This window comes from Opisthocomus hoazin, chromosome 7 (assembly GCF_030867145.1).
Source record: "Opisthocomus hoazin isolate bOpiHoa1 chromosome 7, bOpiHoa1.hap1, whole genome shotgun sequence".
NCBI lineage: Eukaryota > Metazoa > Chordata > Aves > Opisthocomiformes > Opisthocomidae > Opisthocomus > Opisthocomus hoazin.
In genome coordinates, this window is record NC_134420.1 from 17,526,378 (window position 1) to 17,552,682 (window position 26,305).

General features: G+C 37.9%; 1 protein-coding gene across 1 annotated transcript in view; it reads left to right on the top strand.

Moving 5' to 3' along the window:
• LOC104338186 (mucin-5AC) overlaps positions 1 to 26,305 on the top strand; it is a 49,473-nt gene that overhangs the window by 5,960 nt on the left and 17,208 nt on the right. The window contains exons 2-14 of the mRNA XM_075427124.1: positions 17,353 to 17,418; positions 17,816 to 18,077; positions 18,486 to 18,600; positions 19,228 to 19,318; positions 20,181 to 20,290; positions 20,501 to 20,717; positions 21,676 to 21,801; positions 22,278 to 22,395; positions 23,216 to 23,354; positions 24,364 to 24,474; positions 25,050 to 25,119; positions 25,797 to 25,934; positions 26,019 to 26,183. Coding sequence (XP_075283239.1) covers positions 17,353 to 17,418; positions 17,816 to 18,077; positions 18,486 to 18,600; positions 19,228 to 19,318; positions 20,181 to 20,290; positions 20,501 to 20,717; positions 21,676 to 21,801; positions 22,278 to 22,395; positions 23,216 to 23,354; positions 24,364 to 24,474; positions 25,050 to 25,119; positions 25,797 to 25,934; positions 26,019 to 26,183 — 1,728 coding nt within the window. The remainder of the gene's footprint in view (positions 1 to 17,352; positions 17,419 to 17,815; positions 18,078 to 18,485; positions 18,601 to 19,227; positions 19,319 to 20,180; positions 20,291 to 20,500; positions 20,718 to 21,675; positions 21,802 to 22,277; positions 22,396 to 23,215; positions 23,355 to 24,363; positions 24,475 to 25,049; positions 25,120 to 25,796; positions 25,935 to 26,018; positions 26,184 to 26,305) is intronic.

The following is a 26,305-nucleotide window of genomic DNA, read 5'->3' on the forward strand; positions in this document are numbered from 1 at the left end:
TCATCAATGAATATATTACCAAAGGATTAATAAAATATGTATGAACTTCCATAGAAGTCACTGATTTCAGTGGGAGTTGAATAATGTTCTACATATGTTAAATTCTTACTCAACTGTGAAGAATAGAGGATATCTAAGGATAATCACCAAAATACAAGTGAAAATTCTTACATTTTAGCAGATTAGTATACTTTAAGAAAAATAAGAATTTTCATAGATTTTTGTCATCACTTTCATTATCTGGACCTCAGGACCACAGAAAAAATACCTGAAGATCGTTCTTTTCTCAAGGTGTTCTTCACTAAATCGATTCAGATAATATTCCTGCCTGTAAGCCCCCAGGAACAACTTTATCACATCAACATTCAAGGGCTATTAAATGAAAAATATCTGAGGAAAATTATTTTTAAAATAATTTTGGTGTAGAAACTACTGACTTGCATAAATAGACTTACGTTCCTTTCTCTTTATGAGCAAATATTAGCTAGAATAGTGACTATTAAACAGGTACGCCCAAAAGAACAACAATGAGAGTTTCCTGACATCCTATTCTATTCTCCTTGGTTTCAAAATATAACATACCAAACGTTTTGCACCATTCAGAACTTTTATATAGTTTTGATCCACAAATATCCTAGCAAATAGTTCTAGAGCCAGATGTCTTCTTGGATACAACCACATACAGAATTAGCTCATTCAGTTCTTCCATGAGTGGTCAAACTAGAAATTCTTTCCCAAAGTCCTACTTGTCTTTGATCTCGATATATACAGAATGTTGCTTCTGTTAGGAGCAAAGTAGCACAAAATGAAAAACCCACTGGATTGTCCAGAATGTATATGCAGTATGCTCTGTGATCGAGACCACCTTCGCCTTCACAATCAAGCTGTGTCTGATGTTAATCCAACAATATGTTATTACGTACAAAAGTCCCAAAAGGTTCCCTCACAGTTGATATGATTATGTTCAAACTGAATACAATGGAAAAACTCCTTGTCAACTTGAAAGGGAACAAAAAATAAGTCAGTTTATCTCTTGAATGTATAAAACGTGCCTAGAAAGTCCTTGAGTTTGCCAAATTTGTGATTTGAAACTTTAAATGTTACTTTGAAATTATCATCTGAAATGTCACAGAACCACTGTACCAAACTCAGGGCTGCTGCGATACTGATCTGTGAGCCACAAAGGATAGACGCAAGGCATTGCATATGCCTCCATGTATGGGAAGTCCTTGCAGAGCAGATGTTCGGCTTCACCTGAGCATTTTTCAATACAGCCAAAGTCAGAGGTGAAGCACTGCTTACACGAGTGGAACAAGAGTTCCTTTGCTCAGATTAGGACAACCTGAAAGATACTTTAATTTGCTCCTAGTGCCAGGATATAACAAAGTCATTGCAGGTGGAAGAGCCTATTCCTATCCTCCGCACACCAAAATCTGGGGAAAAGGGTTAGCATTCTTAACGAGCAGTTAGGGTTTTTTTACTCCAGTAGCAACCAGTATGAAATTCCTATCATACTGGTATGTAAATATAGAATTTTTTATTTCCTTCTCAAGACATTTATAATAAATATATTTTAGCCAGGCAGAAGATAGAAGGGAAATCAGAGACACCGAGGAATTTTGCACACTGGCATTCAGCAAGGAAATCATAAAGTTAAAAATAAATCCAAGGACTTCTGACTCTCAGCAAACTGCCGTAGCCACTTCTGTAAGAGACCATATTCTCACCAGATTCCTGTTAACGACCACACCACTCCACTACTTTGCTTCTGAATTAGAGTCAATTTATTTTTACGCCCTTTCTAATAACATTTCTTGCAACATACATCAAGGTTCTTACTGTGAATTGTGTCCTATCCACATTCTTCTACGCAGACATGAGCAGAAACACCCAGCTTTTTTTTCCTAAGTACTTTGAATGAGTTACAAGCCATTTGAAACTCTGTTCAACTGCTTTACCTAGCCCATTAACAGATGGGTTGAGAGAGTCTGACAGGTTGTTTAAAACATTTTATCTTAGTCCTAAGCACTGGGTACATGAGTTTAAATATTATGCTCTACATAGACAATGAGCTACAGTATCTCAGGATAGTATGGGATACCCTAAGGAACATGTGATGAAAAGATCTGTGTCCTCCCTTTTCCATTTTGATGGGAAATTTCAATCACTTATATATGCAATGCTCTTTAATAAGCTTCTTTGATATTTACTCATGACTTAGATGCTATCAAAAGAATAGAATTAACATGTTTGAGCAGTTACTTGAGCTACAATAAACTGCAACTGGAAATTGTTGTTATTGGAGCTGGAAGACATGTCTTTACGGAACGCAACTGTACCTCTACTTCTCCAATGCCTTTCCCAGTATTTCCTCTTCTTTTATACCCATATTATACCCTTCACCAGTCACCATTATCAGAAGGGCAAGACATGCTTCTGCATCCAGGAACAGTGGTCAAGAAGAGAGGCTGCTTCAGGAGTACATGACAAGCATATGTCCAAGGATCTTATTTACATAAAGAGATAGAAAGCATCTGATAGATATTTTGTGTGGAGGGGTTTATGAAGCGATAGGCAGGGTGAATACTGGAATAAAATTAGTGGTGTTGCAGGCTGCACAGGTTCAGTTTAAAAGGAATCGAAGGCCATTTGGTAGGACATTTAGGTGAATACAAACAGCTTGGAGTTGCAGAGGAGGCTATTTGCTGTCTGTGGATAGCAGCAGAATTGAAGATTTAGGTACAGGAGTGAGGGCTACTGTAGAGCATGCAGCTTAGGTGCATGGAAACTCTTCACCAAAGAAAAAAGTAGAACAGTGGAGAAAGTTCACAGCAGTGTACAGCACTTCATACTATTGCCTACTGTTTCCTGACAGAGAACCAACAAGCTCAGCAATGAGACAGCAGCAAGATTTTTATTCCCAGGCATTGGTTTTCATGTTTAAGTCTACCCTTTCTACATCGGATCCAAACAGTTCATACCTTAACCCACAAATTTGAAGAGATCCTATATGCAGTGACATGATTTTCATAAAGAGCTTGTGATGGGCAGGTATTGGGATAATGACCTTCAGGATTTCAGACCACCTCTTCAGCATTGAATAACCTCTTGTCTTCACTAAACCACTTTAATACCACATTATCTGCTTTTGATCTGATTCTCAAGCTTCTTATCTGTAACGGGGTACCTGAGTGCCTTTGGCTATGACATACTAGAATGTAAACAAGATCAGAATCTTGCTCACTACATTTAGAAAGCCACAAGAATAGTTTTAACTGTTTTTCGCAATGTTTCTACAGATCAGTCAGCAGCTTTATTGAATGTAGTCCTAAAATATAGTTGAGTTTGGATGAAATAAAATTGCTAAAGTTGTGGAAGCTCCCTTGTTTACACATGTATGCCACAGAAATGAGGAAAAATCAAATCTGGTTCATTTCAAATTCTCTTCAGGAATTTGAAACTAGAAGTGAAGAAACAAACCCCCTTTATAGCTGTCAGGATCATCTCCTTCAGCAGATGCAATATATACATTATGGTAAACTAGGAGAGCAGCATGTATCTAGGTGCATACAACAAAAAGGGTATGATGTGCAAATAAAGATTGAATGGGTGACTTGCAGCCTCTGTCAGAGCAAAACCTGGCTGCATGAGATCCATCAACATCCTGCTTGGACTGGCCCTTAAATACTGTATGCAGAGTGGCAATTAATTTAACCCAAGTGCGAGTTACTTTGCATGTTCTTTCTGTTTCTAAGGAACAATACTTAAAACTCATCTCAGCAGTAGAAGAAAAATGGTAATTAATATGGCTCTATTACTCTGAAACCTTTTGCTGCAATCAGCAGCAGTCAAACACTGCAGTCAGAGAAACATCAAGATTCTTACCGTGAATTGTGTCCTATCCACGTTCATACTCAGACATAAGCAGAAATACCCAGCTTTTGTTTCCTAAGTACTTTGAATGAGTTGCAAGTGGTTTGAAACTCAGTTCTTTCTACTGCTTCACCTGCCCTCAGAAGTGGCAGGCAGCACTTTGCGCTCTCATAATTTTTGTTTGGTCTTAAAATAAAGGATGATGCTGTAATCTGTGGAAAGCAGAAGCTTGCTTACCCCTATTCCTGCCTAGCTTCTTTGATTAGACTGGAGCAAGAGAAATAACACCAAATTCACATTCATTCTTTGCCTCTCTTCTTCTGTTTGCTAACTGAAGAACATACTCAGAGAGCAGGTGCTGTACTCAGCACCAGGATGGACTCTGTTTTGAATATCTAGTCCTTACTAGTGTTTTGACAGATAACATATGGGGAGCATTTTTTGAGGGTAATAAAGCCACAGCTGCACAGCTCATAGCCCTTCTCCTCCACAGATACGGCAGCCCTTGCAATGTCTTATGTACAGGACAATGCCTAGAGATTCAGAAAATCCTACTTTTAGGAAGCATTTGAGGAACGATGACTATATATAGAAAAAGCAATTAAACTAGAATACTGATTCCCTGTTCCTGAGTAGACAGAAGCGCATCTAACAATCTCATGGTGGTTTTTAGACATTAAAGAGAAGCTCTGAAATTTAAACAGGAACTAGTAAGGAAAAGAAAGACTGAAACAGAATTAACAGGAAGAGGAAAAGGCTTACAGGCTTCCTGCACCGTCTAGATGTGCTACGAGAAGACAAGGAGGGCTTGTATGAAGTCCTGGAAGCTCCCTCCAAAAAATTTCAAGATGCAAATACGTTATCTATAAAAGCTGTGTTTTCAGCTCACATACCCAAGAGTTTGTAGAAACAATAGATCTTAAACCACAAAAAATTTTTGATTCTTATACTTGTCAAAACTTTAGAAAATAATTAAATTTGTGATCGATAATCTTGCACAAACGGGCAATACAATTTTGGAGCCAGGTCATTCAGTAACCTTGTTCATTGTGGGGATCATGAGAGTGCCAAGGCTGGAGGCGAGGGAGGGATTGGGCACATGTAGCCAGTACAGAGCAAAAGAAGATAGCAGCAGCTTTGCTTTAGGTGGGTTTGAACTTCTTGGCAACCACATCTGAACTAATGGGGTAGAAGAGGATGTTACAGAGGAGAGCGACAGGAGGAAGCACTGTGGTCATGTGCACTGACCATTAGCATCGGCCATCCCGAAACAGATAGACTCTGCTGCATACTTAGCCCACAACATAACTATCTATGTTGAGATTTTATTTGCAAATCGGACTATTCCAGTTGACTTTTCTCAGCTTGTAGATTGAGTACATACTCATACTCTCTACTGGTGATAGAGAGGGAAAGAGGGAGCAGAAGACCGGTGAACCGAAAACTAAATTGTTGTGTTGTTGTTTGTCTGCTCAGGAAGGACACCAGCTAACTTCTTGTCTTGGTTTCAGCTGCCGCTGGCAACAAAAGCGCCACGCGGCCGCCCTTCCCCCTGCCGGCGTGCGGAGGAGAATGAAAAGAAAGAGGCAGAAACCTGTGGGTCGGGATAAGGGCAGTTTAATAGAACACCAAACAGAGGGAAACAGGAACAACAACGGTACAGATAAGTAGAAAACACAACAACGAACCGCACGACCCAAACAGCCGCTCTCCCGAACACGACCGACGCCGCGCCCCCACAAGCCGCAAGTCCGTTCCTGCCGCGCCGCCCCCCCCCACTCCCCAGGAACCCAGCGTGATGTCACATGGTATGGAATACCGGGCTCTGTTTGGCCAGGTGGGGTCAGCCCCCACCCCCCCGGCTGTGCCCCTTCCTGGAGTCCGGTGAAAATTAACCCTGTCCTGGCCAAACCCAGGACACTTCTGTTAATCTGAAGAACAGGACAGACGAGGAGATAACGGATGATAACCTTGAGTCCTTAGGCAGAAGTCCAGCTGAGCCTCTAAACTCAGTCAGTACTGCAGATAGGAGTTAAACATATAGCCTGGTCCCCACATACAGTCTTCAGTATGGGCATAAATGTAGCCTTTCAAGTGTTGAGGATATGTGCAGCACTAATAATCTGAGCATACTCAAAGACAAACTTTTGAGGAACAGATGCAGAAATGACTCATCAAGTATCACTGAGAAAGCCTCATGATACATGGAAAAACACACCAAAATTTGTTCAACAGCAGATTCTGAAGTAGATAAAGAAATGCAAATGAAAACTTGAATGTGCTTGGAAAAAAGAATCCCTTAAATGAGGGGCTACATACAATTAGTGGAGCACGAGAAAGAATTAAGCCAAGCTTGTGGAGAAGAAAAACAAAGGAAAAAATGAACTATATCGAAGTTTCCCACCAAGGATTCAACAGGCCAGATTTGGCTTGTGTATTTTATTAGCATCCACAGAATAAGCAATTCATGAAACCAAGAAACTACGCACAAGCAAAGCAAAAGCACAATAACATACAGGACAGTGAATGCCAAACAGATAACAAAGCATCAGAGGCAATATTAGTTCAGAAAGCCATACTTAGCACTATGCAGAAGAAGAAAACAAAACTGAAATCCAGACAAAGCAACCAAATTAGAGCTATAAACACCATCCTAACACAGTGAGAACCAAGCAAATACTGAAAGCGAAAAATCTACCAGCTGAGTTTCCAGATAGCAGGTACAATGGAAAAGTTGTGCTTTTAGTTGAATTAAATGCACGATGAACCTGAGGACATTAAATCTGATAAAAATAATGCACCACATACATGTATGTATTTTCTCAACTTAATAAATAGCGCCTAACAATCAAAAGTACTCAGATAAGACAAGGCATGGCAGCTTTCTGGCAGCAAAAGCTACTAAAAGTTTTCCACATATTTTTAAAGGATAAAAAAAAAAATCAGCCAGTACAACTGAGTACTCACAGAGTTAAAACCCAGGAGTAAGAATTACAGTGAGAAAGAAGGTGTTGAGCTCACCTGGGTTGTATACTGACATAGAAGCCCAGTAAGCTGTGCGCTTAAGAAGAGCTATTACATTTGAAATCCACAACATGAATGACCACATTTCATGAATTCAGTTTGAAACATGCAGAAGCCATTGTTGCCAAAGTATTATGCATAAGTTTAATTTCTTTTTCTTGCATCTTTCATTCCCCTTAGATAAGGTGAACAGAGCAAGAGCTCTGTTCTTCCTTGCCTGCCAACAGTTCAAGATACCAGTTACAGGCTCCTCTTCCAAAATCAAGAAAGGGGAAAACAGTACAACCGTGCACTTAAGATGTCACTCTGCAATGAAGGAACTATGACTAATGTCACTGACAAACAAGTCAAGTTACTTAATTTCTTCAAAACTTCACTACTCAGCTCTCACTTGTTTTGCGTTTAGACAATCTGATCTCCACAGCCAGAGTTTTCTTCCACATTGAATAGTGCCTTGCATAACCAGTTCTGAAATTACTGTAACAAACTAAAAAGCAATAACTATATACAACAGAGAGCTCATGTGCCATTCACTGCAGGAGTTTAACACCCTCTCCACATGCAAAAGCACCGTGAGGCTGTGTGCAGCTTTGTTTTCCATGAAGAAACCTCTCTGAGATATCTCAAGTGGTGCAACATGTTATACTAAACAGAAAACAGACTGCATCATCTATTCCAAGAACAAGGGAAAAGAGCCTATGGCCAGAGCGTGCCTACCATTTTCTTCCACAGTGGCAGTGCACACATTTAATAGGGGGAAGTTAACAGGCCATTGAAAAAAGGGCAGAGAGTGAGCATCAGTCCATGGGTAGGGCTGGAAAGCAAAATCCTGGAGATTCACCTGTAGACAGATGGAAGCAAAGAACAGTTGAGGCTATCAGAGAAAGGTGAGAAAAGCATGAGCAGCACAACCCAAGGAGAACAACTAAACCTCCGCAGACCTAGGCGGAAAGGATGTGCCAGATCCTCTGCTTAAGTTAATCACAACTTGGTTTACCTTCATTGCAGACATCACTACTTTACTTTCAACACCACAATAAATATTCTCTTCTCTAACCAATCTCACTATTCATTCATTTTCCCTGTTCACATGGCAAGCAAGGACTTCACAGATCTGAGGAACAGTGTAGCTTTACCCGAGTCCCAACTATCTGTGGTTTATCATTCTTGTGAGGAGGTAGAAGTTCGCAACACTAGTGGAGTTGTAATTTGAACAGGGAAGGCAGATGAATTTTGGTTTCATTAATAGCCTTAATACTACCACTTCCTAACTTCTGAATGCTTACCTTTGCCACCCTTACGTTATATGATGTACTCTCACGTTGTAATTATAGTATAATATATATAATATCCACATTTTATCTGGCATTTGAAATTTTACATTAAATTGGTATAATCAGTCTCAAATGTTGTCCCTACTTCTATGCAGTAAACCAACAAGACAAGGTAAAATTAGAGGGATTACATCTATTGTCAGAATTATGAGTCAAATAGCACATATATTGGATTTACTGTTTACAAGAGGTAATTTAGTGACCAATCCACTGGTACAGATTTTTGATACAAGATCAAAATAAGAGTCAGAAGAATATTTGTCAGCCAGATCCCTGGCTGTTGTAATTAATTTCCAGCAACCTTCTATAAAATGAGCTGGTCTCTATCAACTCTACAGATCTACCCTAAATTAATCTCCATGTTATTTGACTCTGAGATGTCGAGATAAGCTTCTGAGTTTCACATTACAATTGAGAAAAAACAGACAGAAAAGCAAGAAAAACAAAAATACTTTCAACACCTCCCTGAACATTCCCTCCTGCAACACAAGTGTTTTAGTGCCAGGCAATATCAAAACTGTGCTCCTTTAGTGGATTCCTGGTGTAGATTAACAATAAAGACAGCTGCTTCAGTTTCTGTTACTAAAATACTTCAAAACTTGCTTCTGGGGTTTCTTTCCTCTCACACAACTGAAGAGGAGAGCTTGCTCCTCCCCTCCTATGTAGCCAAGCTCTTTTCACTGTATGACCCGGGAAACTCCAAAGTCCTCCAACTACTTTTTATTAATCTACAAGAATGACCTGGAGCAACCACCCACTTGACCAACAAATAAATTTATTTAAACTCTTCTGGTTTTTGTGGTACTCTCATCTAGAGATGTGATTCCCTCAGCAGTCAGTAAAATCTCCTAGCCTGATAACTTTCATTCCATAAGCCATCTAACAGAGTGACCTGATTTTCTTCTGTACCTGTTTTGTTATTACCAATTTCACCCACTCCTTATGGTGAAGAGGAGGGAAGAGAAAGAGCTTGTATGGCTGGATAAGATGAACACTAGAACATCATTTAAATGCCACTATTCCCTGGAGATAAAAAAAAAAAAAAAATCATTCTGAGCAGTAGCAATCATAACTCCAGAAGATGTAAAGTTTTGAGAAAAATATCTGAGCAACATCTTTTGAAGAACACCTTCAAAGACAACTGGGACAACCTTCGTAACAGCTATATAATACTGTGCACTGATAAATGCTTAGTGAAGTAGCATATTTGAGTTTGGTACACATTGTTCTAGTCACAAAGAGTTAAAGAAGCATTTGATGTTAGCACTCTGCTTAGAAACAACTCCAGTAACAGAGATAAGGAAAAGGAAAAAACAGCCTTGACCCCACTGACACACCTAGTGATCCTAAGCACAGACACCCTCCTCACCTTCACCGGGTATCAGAAGCACTAACTGCCCCCTCAGAAAACTCCTCCCTTCACCAGTAGACCCTCACTCTAGTGTACCCAATGGGAAACAAGAAGCTCTCTCCAAATGTTTTAAAGTAACACAAGAAGATCCTGGTACTCTGTTTTTCCTCTCATGCTGAGGTGTGTGTAACTAAGAAAGGAAGCAAGCTCTGCAACTTCTGACCATCACATATAGCCCATTGCTAAAGGTGTATGCACATTAGTTGCTGAAAGTCTAGTTTATTGGGTGGCTTATTTAATTGCTTAAGTGAGACTAGTGTGTATTTATTTAATACAGCTAACTGGTCACGTAAAAAAGATATCATTTGCTTTCTCTATGTACAGATGAATTTATATTCATCATGAGTATTGGCAAAGAATATAACAATGTTCTATGGGCAGGAAATCCAGTCTTTTCTTTTCTCCTGGTCTGCTGAAGCATGAAGATATAGATCTAGGGTGTGTAAACAGCTTATTACTGATTATGAAGATGTAACTTCAATAAACATCCTGGATATTTTAACAGGGCACATGTTTCATGCTATAGCAGGCCAATATGTTGACTTAAGTACCCCAACCTTGCCATAGTAAACTACCACTCATTTCAGTCCAAAAATCAAATCCAGATGACACTTCATAAAGGAACTCTTTTTTGTTTATTTTATAATACTAAATGAGTGAGGATCTTCTATATTTGGTGCTAAACAAAAGCTGCAATAAGGGTTGAACTGAAATAAATTGAAAAAATGACACAATTCAATCCAGTAACACCTGAATGGAATATTCTATTATACTCTCCTATTCTTTTATGGAAATATTGTTAATTTATAGTTGTGTGGTAGGATTTTGATAGGAACCCAAGGGAATTAGGCATCTAGCTGTGATCACGTTTTACAATTAGGACACCTTCCCAACTTTGTCTCCTTCCCCTGCTTCAGCAGAAAAGACAAACATCAGTAGAGACTGCTGAACTGCATCTTACCAGATATGCAGAAGATAATAACGTCCCTTTTTAAGTAAAGTCAGTCCTTTCTGCATCTCTATGCATCCTAGTATAGGTAATTTTTTTTTTTTTTGCTCCTTCTCCTGTGGCTCCTCCACCCCAATTATATCTCCCAGGTGCCCCTTGCTAAAGCCTTCACTGAGCAGCAGCTCTTATTGCTTTTCTTATGATGAAGATTTTTTGGAGCCATGAGCTACCTTCATCCTTGTAAAGTGGCAGGAGGCTGAAGATGAAGAACTGAGGGCAAACATTCTGTGTATATTAAGTGCTGGACTGTGCATCATTTTTGCCAAAAGTAGCAGCTTTAAAAGAATCATTTCACTGACTTTGAACATTTTTGTACGTCTTTTACCATCTTAAAGTAAGGTCTATTGATCTTGGAAGAGACAGAAATCTGCCCAGAGCAACTTATCCTACCTATCTCCGATGCCAAGTTAAAAAAGGATAAAGTGACATTAAGTAGCAATACTGTCTGTGTTTATTCAAGTACACATTCATTCCTGCTTTTGAAATTATAATCCAGTAGAATTGCAAAAGTCAATGTTAAGAAAAAAAGTATGTGAAACATTTACTAGCAAGCCCTATATGCCTGATTAACTGCCTGTTTCTCTAATTTGTAGTCCTCAACTCCATGGGTGTGAACAGAATTACACAGGAAAGATACTGAAACCATGTGATCATGGTCGCAGGCCATAATGCATTTAACACCTTTTTTCTCCTACAAAGCTGGTGTAAGGCTGCGTGCCTCAAATTACTCCTGACATTTTCCACAAGAAGGCAAAATCAGATCATACAGATAATTCAGAACTAAATTTCAAGGTTTAGGCCCACCTCTAACAAATGTAGGATACAGTCTAGGTGAAGCTAGCTTAATGTTCACCAGATAGGTGCCTAATGCTTGTCAGGGACACAGAAGGGTTTCTGTGGCATACACTCAGTGTGATCCTGTGATAGTGCAGGATCTTTCAAGGTTATTAGTCTGTTATTTTTGCAAGAAGATTACCTGCCCCAAGCGACATGGAGTGACTTCCTAAAGCTGGGTTCCCCAGCATCAGTTACAGCATTGAAAAACTTAGCATAGGTACTTGCATGCCATCTGCATATCTGTAAAGCAACACCAAATTAAGTTTGTTCCAGGACCTATTATTTGTGGAGGAGGAGTTGTGTTTTATTTGCCACCGTGCTATGTTTTTTTATTAGACTGAACATTAACAAAATATACGTACGTATATGTATATACTCCTCCCAAAATGCAAATACCATCGACCAGTTTCTGAGGAAGGAAGAGCATCTTCTGTTTACTTGCTCATTTGCTAAAATCCCCCAAACCCCACCTTTCTAGACTCTCTGAATCAATCTGGGACTGAAGCCAAAGTCACCTACTATATAAGACTGGCAAAGCACAGGTGAACTACTCTACTCCTCCTGACTAAACCCAACATCTTTGTGCCAGACTCCACTCAAGATGGGGTTTGGCAGAGGGATATGGGTACCAGAATGGGCTTTCCTGTTAGCAGTTTGCTGTATCCATCAGATAGGTAAGAAGTTCCATTTCTTTATTGGAAAAAAAATAAACCTATTTAGATCTAGTAATATATTTTAAACAGCTATACTCATGTTATTTTTTCACTTAACAGTTGGTTGCATTTAAACAACATTTCTTTATATCTTTCTTTTTTTAATTTTCATTAAATACTTAATGTCTGTCTGTTAATTGACTGATTTAATTCAATATTGCCTGAACCTACTGCATGTAACTACATTTGGTAGGTAGCCTTGAAGATCAAATCAAAAAGCACCATTTTTCATGTTTTTAAATGTCAGTTTTTCAGTATCACTTATGCCTTCCAAAAGCATTCTATTACTGCTCCATTTTGTATTAGGACTGGCCATGAATATTATGTTTTTTATGAAATTTATAACACTGCATTTTCCATCTGCTAGAGCAAACCACTGGTCAATCTTTTCCGGAATCTTGTCACCTACCAGGAGCTAATACCAGATTCCTCAAGATTTCTTGCAACTTCTTTTGCAAAAGAGACTAGAAGGGAATATTCATGTGGCAATGATTTGCAGTAACCAATTGTGCACTGATAATACCCTACACAAAATATTTATATAAATTACTGATATTGACTGTGAGCAGGACTGGGAGATTTATCTGGCTCATGCAATCCATCATTTTGTATGTTTTTCTCCTCAGCGTTTTATCCATTAGGGCTGGTCTTGGCAGTTTTCATTCTTATGAGTACCCCTATTAAGCCAATGGGGCCGCTCAAATTGAGAATACTTGCATGAGTATGAACTTGATAAGTTATTCCCATTCATGTACATTAATTATAGCCCTGTCAGCTAACATTTAAAAATCTTCAGATTGCTTATGTAAATTTATCTTGCATATAATTTTCAAAACATTGACCAGTGCAAATACAATTTTAGGCTACTTTATAGTTTGTGAAATAAACACTAAAATACTGGCAAGTTGATTTAAGCACAATATACAACAATCACTTTGACTATAAGCTTACGTTTAGAGTTATGCAATGTCAGTCAGAAGTATCTTCAGCCATTCATTGAACAAGAAAGTTCTTTGTACTGTGCAATGCTAATCTGATAGATTGCTTTGAAATATGAGTAGTGGTTTGACACTGTCCAGTAAACTCTCTTTATTAGAATCACACTCTGTGGAAAATATTTTCAGATGTCCTGAGTGAAGAATATTGGCACAATCCCATGCCATGTCCACGAACACTCTGTACCTGACTTTATATTTTGGGTCAAATACTAACTTTTATAAATCGATTGTAACTATAATTGCATATGCAGATTGGCAGCTGGATATAGACTTAGCAAAGTGCATCCAGAAATATTCTTAATAATTAAGTCAGTTCTCAAATTATCAAGCAGTGAATTATCTTGACTATTCTTACAACTGAGACACATTTGTTTTTATAATGGTCAAAATGTAGCATTGTGCAATCGCTAAATAAACCAATGCAGCTAGAATTCCCTTGGAAACGATGCATTTGTTAAGTAAACAAAAGCCTGCAGTTTCCTCCAGAAAAACTGACTGACTAAAATACACGTATATACTTTTTGCTCTGTTACAAAATATTCTCATGGTAGAATAAACAATCATTCTATGATTCTATGCCTGCTGAGATTCCTATAGATATGTTGGGTGAGAGCAAATTCTAGCATATTATTCAGACTTAGAGGCATTTGTCTCACCTGATCAGTATAATTTTTTCCTCACCTGATCATTATAATTTATAATTATATGAATGCATTTACCTAATGATATTATCTGTGATACTGAAAGGCTAACAGGAAATGGAAAATGGTTAAACTCTGTCTTACTTCTTTGTACATCACTCGTGGTCAAGCAGAAAGTTAAATGAGAAAAGAATTAAAAGCTTATGTCTGAAAGAAACTGCAGACACTGCAGCAACTTCTAGATATGGTGAGGCTGCCCAGAATCCTCTCCTCCAAAGACAGGAGTCTCTTGGGGACCTGTCTGGGAGTGGGGGCTTGAATCCATTCAGAGAGGCATCCTTCAGCTCTGAGATCAAGTACTCAATCTGCTTATATGGTGGGCACAGATAGAAGTGATAGAAGTTACATTACAATTTTTTTTTTCTAATTGCTCTTGATCCAGTTATTTTTAAGGCAAAGGTAGTTGTCCAGCTTTCATGGAGCTATTTGGGCTGAGGTTCTTAAGTGGAGGAAATTTTCAGCAAGGGATGTAAGCACCAATGGGGACTGACACTTATGGCAGACCTCCGACTTCAGCATTTCCCCCTCTTCCACCAGTGTGGCTCCCTATTCAGCAAGAAGGGTGTTATGGATCCAGTTCTGAGTCAGTGAACTCTTCCCAGCTATTGTATAAGGAAAAAGGGGGCTTATTTTAGGACTAAATTATATAGACAATTCCTCTTTGACCAAGAAATGCTTTAGACACGTAGAGTAGTCATTCACATAATCCTGATTAGGATTCAGACATTAGTCATTTCATCATGCAAATCCTTTGAGGATTTAGACTTGACAGGTTACATGTACATGGTGATGAATGTGTTCCAAGCACTGTTAGCACATGCTGACAGGATTCAGTCCTTCACAAGATGAAGTTGTAGCCATTTTTCTTTTACAGGAAATGCCTGCCATGTTTACTTATAAAAGATAAGAGCCTAGAGCACCAACCAAGGAGCTCAGTGTCAGTCTTTTTCTAGGTATGAAATTGTTCAGGTCATTATTTGTCATCTCTCAAAAGTCTTTGCCAACACCTCCGCTGGTATGGTACTGCTGGGCCATGCATGGAGAAGAATTAAAAACTTATGGAATCATGATAGAGAGAAGCAGAACTCATCTGAAAGACAGCTCATGCAGTTCATACAGTAACCATTTAACTGGAGGTACAAAAATAATCCTTGAAGCAAGGCACAAAAATAGGACCGCTTTGATGTAGCTGAGTGCCCTAATCACGTGGTCACATGATCATGGTCTAGTTTTTCCTTTTTTGTCACTGTCCCAATGTTTTTGACACTGTGCCTCAGCTTCAGGTTGGGTAGCAAGAACCATTGGCCAAATAGACTTACAGTATGATGCTTAACATTTTCCACAGAGAAGATGTGCATTTGAACCGTTGCAGAGTGAGAAGAGAGGTAGAACAGGACACGCAGATCTTTTGGTTGCTTCTCCTGGGTTACTGCTCAGGCTGTGGGTGCCTGTATTATCACTTAGATGTACCTGCTTCCATCCAGCTGTAAAGAAAATCTGTATCCCTGATTGTGGGTTTAGATCTGGTCCAGAAGAAAAGGTCCTATGCTTAGGCACTAAAGAAACACATATAAATATCTGCAGTCATTACTGGATCAAGCCCTAAGTCTCTTGTTTCTTTTAACCAGTTCTGTGCCTTTTCCTATTATTGCCTATCTGCTACACAGCAGTTTAATAAATGACTCTTACATTTTGTGAAATCTTCCTGTACTTGTTTCACATGTTAGTAAGACTTCATGCAACAATGACATAAGGGCTGTGATCCAGTCATTAGAATCCTGTGTAGTGAGTTTTAAGGGAAACAAAGAGTGCAGACGTACATGAAATGTTAATTGGATTTCAAACTCTGCATATTTGTAACAGAAAGTCTCTGTCTGTAATCACATTTTATCTTTTTTGAGGGCCCAATTCATTTTTTCTGATCTGATAAAGGACTCTCTCCTTTGTCTTACAGAGATGTATCTGAGTCCTTTGTTACTATCTAAATGCTTTGCTTTTAAGTTCCGATACAGGACATTGTACTTCATATGATTTTCACAATTTCTGCACAGGAGCCCAGACTGAAATCCCACAGGAAACAGGAAGCACATACACTGAGGCTGTTCGGCAAAACCAAAACAGTATGTTTGTCTATACTATGTATTCAAACTTGTATGTGTATTTGTATTTATTTGCTACATCTCTACTAAACAATAAACAAGCCCAAAAAAAACTCCTTAGCATATTGCCAGTAATGTCAAATAAAGACAAATGTGTATTAACAAGCCTCCTTATATACAAAGAATAGTAATATCTTTATTAGATACCAATTGCTAAACACACATGGCATGGTTACCTTTGTATTATAATAGATAATATTAATAACTAAGAAAACAGATGTATGTTTGTAGAGGCTGCATGAACATATGCATGAATATGTATATATACAATCAAAGTGGAATCTATGTGCAGGATGTTTGGTTCTGTCATGGTTTAGCCCCAGCTACAACAAAGAAACACACAGCTGCTCTCTCACTCTTCCCCTGCCGCAGTGGGATAGGGAGGAGAACCAGAAGGAAAAGGCAGAACTCGGGGGTTGGGATAAAAACCGTTTAACAGAATAGCAAAGGTAGAAGAAAAGAAAAACAATAATACTGATAAAAAGAATATACAGCGTGCAATGTTCTCACCATCCCATGCTCAGCTTGCTCCTGAGTTGCAAAAGACCACTTCTCAGCCAGCTCCCCCAATTAAATACCAAGCATGATGTCACATGGTATAGAATAGCCCATTTGATTGCTTGGTTTGGGTCAGCCCAATCAGCTTCTTGTGAAAGTTAACTCTATCTCAGACGAAATCAGGACAGTTCCTTATAAACAAGGAAATAAGAACACTTTGGCAAGTTGTAAAGTCAGCAGCTGATGTTAGGAAATCAAGACTGCTTTTTACCAAGTAATGATTTGTGATCATCCTGTACAGTGGATTCCAGGTCATTTCTAATGGTTTTCAGCCACTTAACGGAAAAATATTAAACAGAGAGCAAAGGGAATAATTAAAGTTTTTATTCCCTCCTCAGAAAGAGGAGGTGTAATGAGAAGGCAACTATGCTTTTGTACCAGTAACAGTCTAATTTAGTGCAGCTTAACCTTTTGTATTGTTCAGCGTGCCTGAAGCATTCCAATATGCAAAGCTGTGAATTCCTGCCTGTCATAACACAGAGTTTCAAGAAAGGGTCAAAATTAAAAGGTAGAAAATGCAGATCATCACTGCTGAAAGCAATTTCTTATGATCTACCTATCCTGATTTTGAATTTCAGTACTCATTTTTAACCTGGTCCATGCCCTGTGTAAAACAAAACAGGCTTAACATTGTTTCATTGGATCTGCCATATAACTTTCTAGTCCTTTCTACGTGAATTTTGGGTGCCATTTTTGGAATTACTAGTTTTGGGGTTTTTTCTTACTTTTTTCTAGCTTCTGCTGTGGTTTCATCTAAGGTGAACATCATCCAGCCAATGCTGACAAATCCAGTGATAACACGTAAGTAAATTATATGAAATGTGTTCAACGAAATTTTCAATTTTAGGGGATGTAGACAGAGGAATCTAATACAAAAAGGGAGAGACACTAGTAAAGGAAGTCACGGATTATTAAGAGGATAAAGAGGGTGATTAAGAAGCATAATATTGAATGTTATCTTAGCTGAAATGTGGACAACTAATAAAGCTTTAGCTGAACGTATCTATAACCATTTATAGGGTTATATGAGTAGTAGATATGAGTGAAGTATTAATACATAGTTCTATAATGAATAGGCAGAAAATGAGAAATGCAGGTAGGCAGGCAAAAACTATTTGATGACAAAATGAAGCTGATTTTCACCATGTTGAGGCTGGGAATTTTAAATCGTTTTTTTACAGCTAGTTTTAATTCACAGCTTCCAATCCTGCTCACAATGGCCGTGTGTGCAGCACATGGGGCAACTTCCACTTCAAGACCTTTGATGGAGACATATATTCCTTCCCTGGGCTATGTAATTATGTTTTTGCATCACTCTGCAATGCTCCCTATGAGGATTTCAACATCCAGATTAGGCGCATAGTGGTGGAAAATGCTCCAACAATTAACCATATCACCATGAAACTTGAAGGTGTAGCTGCTGAACTAACAAAGGATGGTGTCATGATTAACAGCAACAGGTAAGTTTATTTATAACATGTGTTTGGTAACCACAGATCTTTTTTCAAACTTGTCAAGTACTTTGGTGTATTTAGGGGAAAAAAAAATGTGTTCTTCAATAAATCCGACAGTTTCACCAATATAAATAATGAGCAAGTTGCTATTAATTCCTTTCACAGTAAATCAATCCTTCCCTTAAAGATTACCTCAAAAATAAAATCTGGATAAAAAATCCTGAGAGGTTGGATCCAAATTCAGATCCATATTTGATGAGGTTGGACCATCTTATTTTTTAATCACTTTTCTTTCCACACAACTGCATTATTTTAGAATTTCTACAGCTGCTGGACACCACAAGCCTTTTTTATTTTTTCTTTATCAGACATCTGGATCAGAAAATACCTAGCATTCTTTCTGCTTTTTCCCAGAGTTCAACTGCCATACAGCCAATCTGGAATTACAATAGAGAAAAGCAGCATTTATGTCAAAGTTGCCAGCAAAATGGGTATTGTCTTAATGTGGAATGAAGATGACAGTATCCTGGTAAGAACTGCTCCTGGACTGGTCTAGAATTTCAGAGACTAGAGCTAACCTTTGATTAGGCCAGTCCCTATCTGTTTAGGAGATTACTATTGCCATCCCATCTCATACTGTTGAGCAACTCTTTCTTAATAAAGGTAGGTTTGCATCCAGGTAGTCCTAAAAAATGTTACATAGATTTACTTCTGGTGGCTAGCAGACTTCTGCTTAAAATAGGGTGAAAAATCACTTTCATTATGTCATTAACGTATTGGCATTGCTATAGGACCTACTTACCCCTTCAAATATCATTTTCTAGCGAATTTCACTCTCTTAGAACTTCATTTTTACTGTGGATTTGATTTTCTTTCTGAGGAATGAATAGAGAGAAAAAGGCTGAGAGCAGTATAGATATTACAGTGAAAACTTAAGTCTGCATCAATAGCATCAATAGCTTGGACTCTGCATTGTGAATCAAATCCAAGACAACTCTTCATTCTATCCCCTTGGTTTGAATTAGATTGCTAAATAAAATTACACAGATCTAATGAAAAATACTTAGAGGCAACAGGTGCAGGTGCTTTCAGTGAACTTGAATATATTTTAGAATGCTCATAGTAATTTCTATCAACTTATTGCACATCATTTTAGCTGGAATTGAATGAGAAATATGCCAATCAGACCTGTGGACTTTGTGGAGACTTCAATGGCTTTCCAATTTACAACGAGTTCTATTCAAACAGTAAGTTTTTTTAAATAATAAAAGTTGGTTTCTGAAGTCTCCAACATGGTTTTTTTCTGTTCTTTCAACTCTAACTTATTAGTCTTCATTCCTCTTTCCTATCCTATGCAATGATTTAGTGTTAAGATATGATTTAACCTCTATTGAAAAATATGTGGTACAGAGATCCACATATGGTACAGAGATCAGATGTGATTTGATACTCTAAGTACAAATATAGTACTGGTGCTAACAACTGATTGTATGTCTTTTGTGCCATGGGTTTATTTACCTAATCATCTAACCCCATAAAAGTGAGCCAGATTTTCACTAATGACATAAATAAATAAAGAAATATATTCAATAAAATAAAAGGCAATTGTATTGTGTAGTCAGTACATTTATTGTTTGAGTTCTGTCTAAAAATTGGTGTATCCACATTTCTCTGCAGAACTGTGGTCTTTATAAGATCATATCTGCATCAGGCTATCTATTCCCATCTTGAGCTTTTTCCTAAACCTTGTCTCACAGCAGTGTCCATTGTTCAAATCCCCATTTAGATTATTTTCTTTCTTCCCTGCATGGGTTCAATATAATCTGAAAAAAGCTTCTTATTATTCTGGTAAAAATCTTAGTTTGCATCTAGATGTAATAGGCTGAGAATTGTTTTCTAATGTTTACTTTTTCCAGGGTGCTGTGCAGGGTAAATTGAGACAGTGATGTAGTGCTTCCTTCAGAAGGGATAATGATCAAATTTTAAGACTTAAGGGAACTAGCTGCCTTGGCCAGTCTTGAGCAGAATTCTTGTGAAGAGAGAAAGATAACAGGCAGTTACACTGAACAAAAAAACCTCAACATTCATTACTAAACTTCTTTTGTGCAGATATTAAGATGACAGCTGTGCAATTTGGGAATATGCAGAAAATGGATGGGCCAACAGAACACTGTGAAGACACCACTTCTACCCTGCCAGATAATTGCACTGATAATTTTGTAAGGACCCTTTGACTATTCTTTTATTTTACTTTCAAATTTTTCTGTACCCTTCTACAGCTTCAGACAGGTCAATATGAAAAGCCCTCAGGTGACAGCAACTTAAAGAGGAATATAAGATTCTATCAAAAAATAAGTATACAAAGTAATAATATAAAAAAAATGGTCCTTTCTATTTTCTGAAAGTTGTTTAATTTTTTTTCGCACAAGGATGACATATGCCGGAAAACATTGACCAGCTCTGCATTTGCAGAGTGTAATGACGTAGTTGATGTTAGAGAGTACATTATGGCTTGCCAGGATGACTTGTGCCGCTCTGAAGAATCTGAAAATGCCTCATGTATCTGTGATACCTTTGCTGAATACTCCCGGCAGTGTGCTCATGCTGGTGGGCATCCTCTGAACTGGAGAACTTCAACACTATGCCGTAAGTATCACTGGAGATAGCCTTACTTTATGCTCAGTAACTAACAAACAACAAGTTGTCAAATGATGCTGAGGATGCATGGGAAATTACAGGCTATTTAAGACTGTATTGTTCGGAGGGTTCTGATGTACAAGTTCCAGCATAAAGACTTCAGCAAACGAGCTAAGGGTTTTAATGCAAACTGGATTAAACAGTATCAAACACTTACATGGATACTCTAATGGAGAGTCAAAGTGTTATTTAATTAACTAGGACAGTAAAGGAAGCAAATAAAGGAGAAAGGAGAAAGAATGAGGCGTACTTTCTTGCTTGTATTCCTGTTTCTCTCCTTTTCTCATGATGGCTACAGTATTTTTCATTTTCAATTATTAACTGATTGGGTTGTCACAGGTTTTTGGCTAGTTATGCACTTATTTATCTCCTTTTGTTTGGTAGTGAGGAGTTTGCACCACTGTAATCTTCACAGAGATTTGCACTGAATTAAACACATATTAGGTCATGGGGTGTAGCTGTTGATACTGTCACCAGTATTTCCTCCAAAACAAAACCCCATGAGGTTCTATTCGCCCTTCAAAAGGTATCTAAAGCTTGCAAATATACTAAAGCTTTGGGAACTTAAGTCTTACATTTCACTAGCAATAGTGAATAGTTCATGAGAAGAGTGCCTGCGGTAGAAACAGAGACCTTGCTGACTCTGTGGGGTCATTAACTTCCTGTCACCTAAAATCCAGTCATTGAGCCAGTTCAGCACCAGACAGTCATGGAAAGCATGTCTCAACTGTAAAATACGGATCTAGGTGACGAAATTTGCAGATTTTGAGAGCTGGCAGTGGATCTGCGGTTCAGTTTGTGGTTTTACATCTAGCTGAAAAACTTAAATGCATATAAATATTTACATATACTGTGAACCAGAAATATTTTTGACTTTAAAAAATTCTCTCCTCCTTTAAAATTTCAGCCAAGACATGTCCTTACAACATGCAGTACCAGGAATGCAGCTCCCCCTGTGCTGACACATGTACCAACCCTGAACGATCTCAGTTTTGTGAAGAACACTGTATGGATGGTTGTTTCTGCCCCCTAGGCAAGTTTTTATGTACTCATGTCTCTGACTTTAAAGAACAACAACAGCTTACCTGCAGTATTTGGGCAGGTTCCATGGGGTTTAAGCCTCCTGTATATGCATTTTTCACACCTGCAAGTGACAAGCATTTGTCGTGTCTCAGCTGAGAAAAAGTATCTGAATTAATTTCCAGTACATGTGCAATATTCAGAAAGCAGGAAAGGAGAACAGTAAACAGATCAAGACCGGCGTCTCAGCAAGCCACCTGTGCTACAATAATTTCCTCTTTCAAAGCAGGTGGAATTTAAGAATACAAAGAATTTAAGAATACAAAAGTTGACTCCTTCACTGTGCAAACTGGCATAGTCCTACTGTCCTAAGCATAGCTACGTCCATTCACAACAGTTGCAGATCTGTCTCTAGGATGATATTTATGGTTTGTAACAAACAAAAATGGTGTATAGGAAATGCGTCTTTTTGTCCTTTTTTTAACCTAGGGACTGTATTTGATGACATCAACAATTCTGGCTGCATTCCTCGTCAGCAGTGCTCCTGTTTTTACAATGGCAACACCTATGCTACAGGCACTTCTTTTTCAGAGCAGTGCCAATCCTGGTAACCTTTGTTACTTTTCTAACTTACGATTTTCTGTCATATATTTAATGAGTTTAATGGTTTATTATATGCAATTGCATCATTGGTAATTGATATGTGTGTTTAACTGACCACTACAGTTCTAAAGTATCCCTAAAGAACATTCTTCATTTTGTTTAGCAACAGGCTTAACTAGCTTTGCACTCTAACTCAGGGTGATCAAAGCAAGGATTTACAATGTTTAGATTTCTCACCAGTCAATTAAAATGCTTCCTCTTAGTTTATTTTGTTCAAACATTTGGAATCCTCTAAGGGGAATGAAGTTGCAGTCATTTATATATCTGCAAATATTTATTTTCTCTGGAGAAAGCAAGGGATGATACAATACAACCTTAATTTCACAATTATTAATCCTGTACCTGCGCGCTACCACATCGCCTTAGAAAACAGATATGCTGTACGTCAGGAGTAGATGTGGGGTTATGTTTCCGTTAGTTTCTGGTACATGTATATGACAAGACAGAATAGATTTTGTTTTTGTCATTGTGCTTTGTGTTAGCTGTGAAAAACAAGCAATTATTCTTCCAATACCTTTTGCAGGAGAGTTCACCTGCTCAAAGAAGGAAAACAATTAAATAAGCAAAGTGAATGCATACCAGAGTCATTCCTTCTACACCTGTTCACTATGTTTTGGAAAGTATTAAATCTAAATTTACTGTGTATCAAACTACAGCTTGAAGGGAAAAACAGTAGCAAAGTAACTGAACCTAGTGTCATCATAATTCCTTTTACTCTGGACCACTGTTACTGATTTCAGCTAACTTTATTCTCTCCCTCCCAGTACCTGTGATGGAGGCCAGTGGAGTTGCAAAGACATGTCGTGCCCAGGAGTATGTTCAGTAGAGGGAGGTTCACACTTTTCTACGTTTGATAAAAAACATTACAATTACCATGGAGACTGCACTTACGTCCTTTCTAAGGTGGGAATCAGATATTACCAGGTCATTTATAGAAAGGTGATCTCAATCCACACTTTTGGAACTTATCTTTTTTGATATACAGACGTTAACTTGCCTCTCACTTAGCCAGATGTTTACTAGAACATATGCTGCCATACAAATGACAATCGTCAGTTAACTATGAGGATGTCATGTAACAGTGTATGGTGTTTACTGGGGTATTTCCAGTTCTGTGATGTAGTAATTGCTGAATAGCATTGCCTGTTTTAAGAACTTGCCTAGTCTACATTCTTCAATGCAATTAATCTATCTTTCTTACGGAGTTGCATAATTTTTGCCATGTTAGTGTAGTATATGGTATTGGGTGAAATGGTACAAGTCTGAAAAACTACACTGACTGTTTTGAAAAGAAATAATATTTTGAATTTATAAGACTAATTTTTTTTTTCATTTCTGGGAAATTCAAATACAGAAAATCAGTTCAAGTCAACTGATATAATTCATTTTGGTTTTGAACATTTTTAAACAAATTTAAAAATAAGTGAAAAGAAATAGAAAAATGAAAAGTTAATTACAATAAAAATATTTAATTACAGCAATGTGCAAGTGAAATTATTTGATCTTTTAGGGGCTTTTTCTCATTGTTCTTTGCTTTCCTTTTTCCCCATATGCAGAATTCAGTTAAAAAACAAAAAAAAAAGCTGTATGTTACTGTCCTCCTGAAAAAATGTTTTATCTGGAATTTTTGTCTAGCATTGATGCCAGGTACAGAAAGATGAGAGCTACAGTAGAATCAAATCAAACATTAGAAGTGGACATGAATAAAAACTCCAAATATGGATATAATCAATAAAATGCAAAACCAGATTCTAATTCTCTTGTTGTTCCTAATCATTACAAAAGGCCAAAGAAGGCCTGGATTTGGGATTCTCCAGAAACAGAAATATTTTTTCAGAGTTGAGAGAAAATTTTACAGGGAAAGCTTCTGTAATTAGCCTTTCATGAAATAACTTTTGGATTTTTTTTTCAGCACTGTAAAGATGAAACATTCACCATCCTGGTAGAACTACGCAAATGTGGACTAACAGACACTGAGACATGCTTAAAGGCAGTGACCCTCAACGTGAAAAAAGGACAAACTGTAAGAATGCAAAATAAGCATGGGAAATGCCTATATAAAAATATGGGGAGCAAAGAAGCTAGGCCTTAATCAGTCAGGGAACTGCATTTCTCTCTCAAATGGTCAGCATATGTGATAAGTGTGTGTCACTTTAAGAAAGTGAAAATAAATTTATTTTATTATGAAAATCAGATCAGCCATAAATTTGGCTTTGTGGAAGTTCATGCAGAAAAACATTGTACCCACAAAGCAGAAAAAAAGCTGTTTTCTCTCCCAATTAGATGGAAAAAAACCTGAGCTTTTAGGTTAGAAACTACAAGGACAACAGTAAGGGATGTAATTCATCACAAAGACATGTTCAAAGAAACCAAGATCATGTAATTTCCTAAGGATTTGAGAAAGTGTCTTTAAAAGTAATTCTTTTATGGCAGGGAAATTAGTGAAGTGTACAAAGTGGAATGAGGAAGGAGGTGAAATCACAGAAAACTCCCCTTTTTATTTAATATTTTAAAATGAATATCACTGGAGTCATCCCCGTCATTACTCTTTGGACTGTAATTATCCTTCACACTGTTGTCTCTTGTTCCTCTTATCAGCTCATTGAGGTCAAACCTGATGGTGGTGTGTTTGTGAACTCCATCTACACCCAGCTGCCCATCTCAGCAGGTATTTTTTTCGGTAACAGCCTATGAGCAATAAGATCAGATCTTCAACTCCAATCAGCTTATTTTCTTAAACTATGGCAGATGAAAGGACTGTGAGTTGTTCAGAACCTGCATGTTCACACCTCAGTTCTCTTTTGGATATTTCCTGAGTCACACAAGTGCTCTTATTTCACAAAGAAATGGGAGAAAGTACAAGCATAGGCAAGAGTTCAAACAGAAGCAAACAGCACTTACACTCAGACAGAAATTTGATTTTTGCTTTCTGTCTCAATAACTAATGATTCTATGCGATATCTCTGACCTCCAGATCTGCTTAGTTTCCCTCTCCAGTGGAGTGAGGGCTCCAATGTATGCTGTACAAGCCTAGAAACAAAAAGAGAAGTATTCTTTTTAATGCTCAGTGCCAGACAGTTTTTGCTTCTCATTCTCTTGGAAGGAGTAACCTCCAGCTGCTTAATGTTGAGACAGAAAATAAAGGTAACAACTTTGTAGGTACAAGCAAATTCTGAACTGTAAATTTTGATTTCTATTTCTGATTCATTTTCATAGAGATTGGCTTTATTTCACCTCAGAATTTGCAACAATTATGATAGAAATTCAAGAAGAACAGTATAAGTATACACTGTTTTCAGCATTTGACCTCATTCAGAAAGTGATCGTTCTGTTTTGCATCTGTAGCTGATGTCACCATGTTCAGACCTTCATCATTCTTCATCATGATGCAGACAAATTTTGGTGTCCACCTTGAAATCCAGTTCACACCCATCATGCAAGTGTTTGTGCGACTGGATCCTGTTTTCAAAGATCAGACCTGTGGTAGGTGAATGAAATATAAAAACATCTTGCTTAATGTCTTTTGTCTAGTACGAGCAGTACAAACTTTTCACTGCTTTTCAACAGGTCTCTGTGGAAATTTCAATGACATCCAAACTGATGACTTCAAGGCCATAAGTGGAGTAATTGAAGGAACAGCAACAGCATTTGCTAATACGTGGAGAACTCAGGCTTCATGCCCTAATATTCAGCGCAGTTTTGAGAACCCTTGCGCACTCAGCATCGACAATGGTGCGTGCTTGTTAGAATGTTTTCTAGGTATTTTTTCCTCATCTCTGAGGAAAACACATTCGTTGGAAAGCAAACATAAGAGAATAAAGACTTACACACTTGGTAAAAACATATATCTGAAA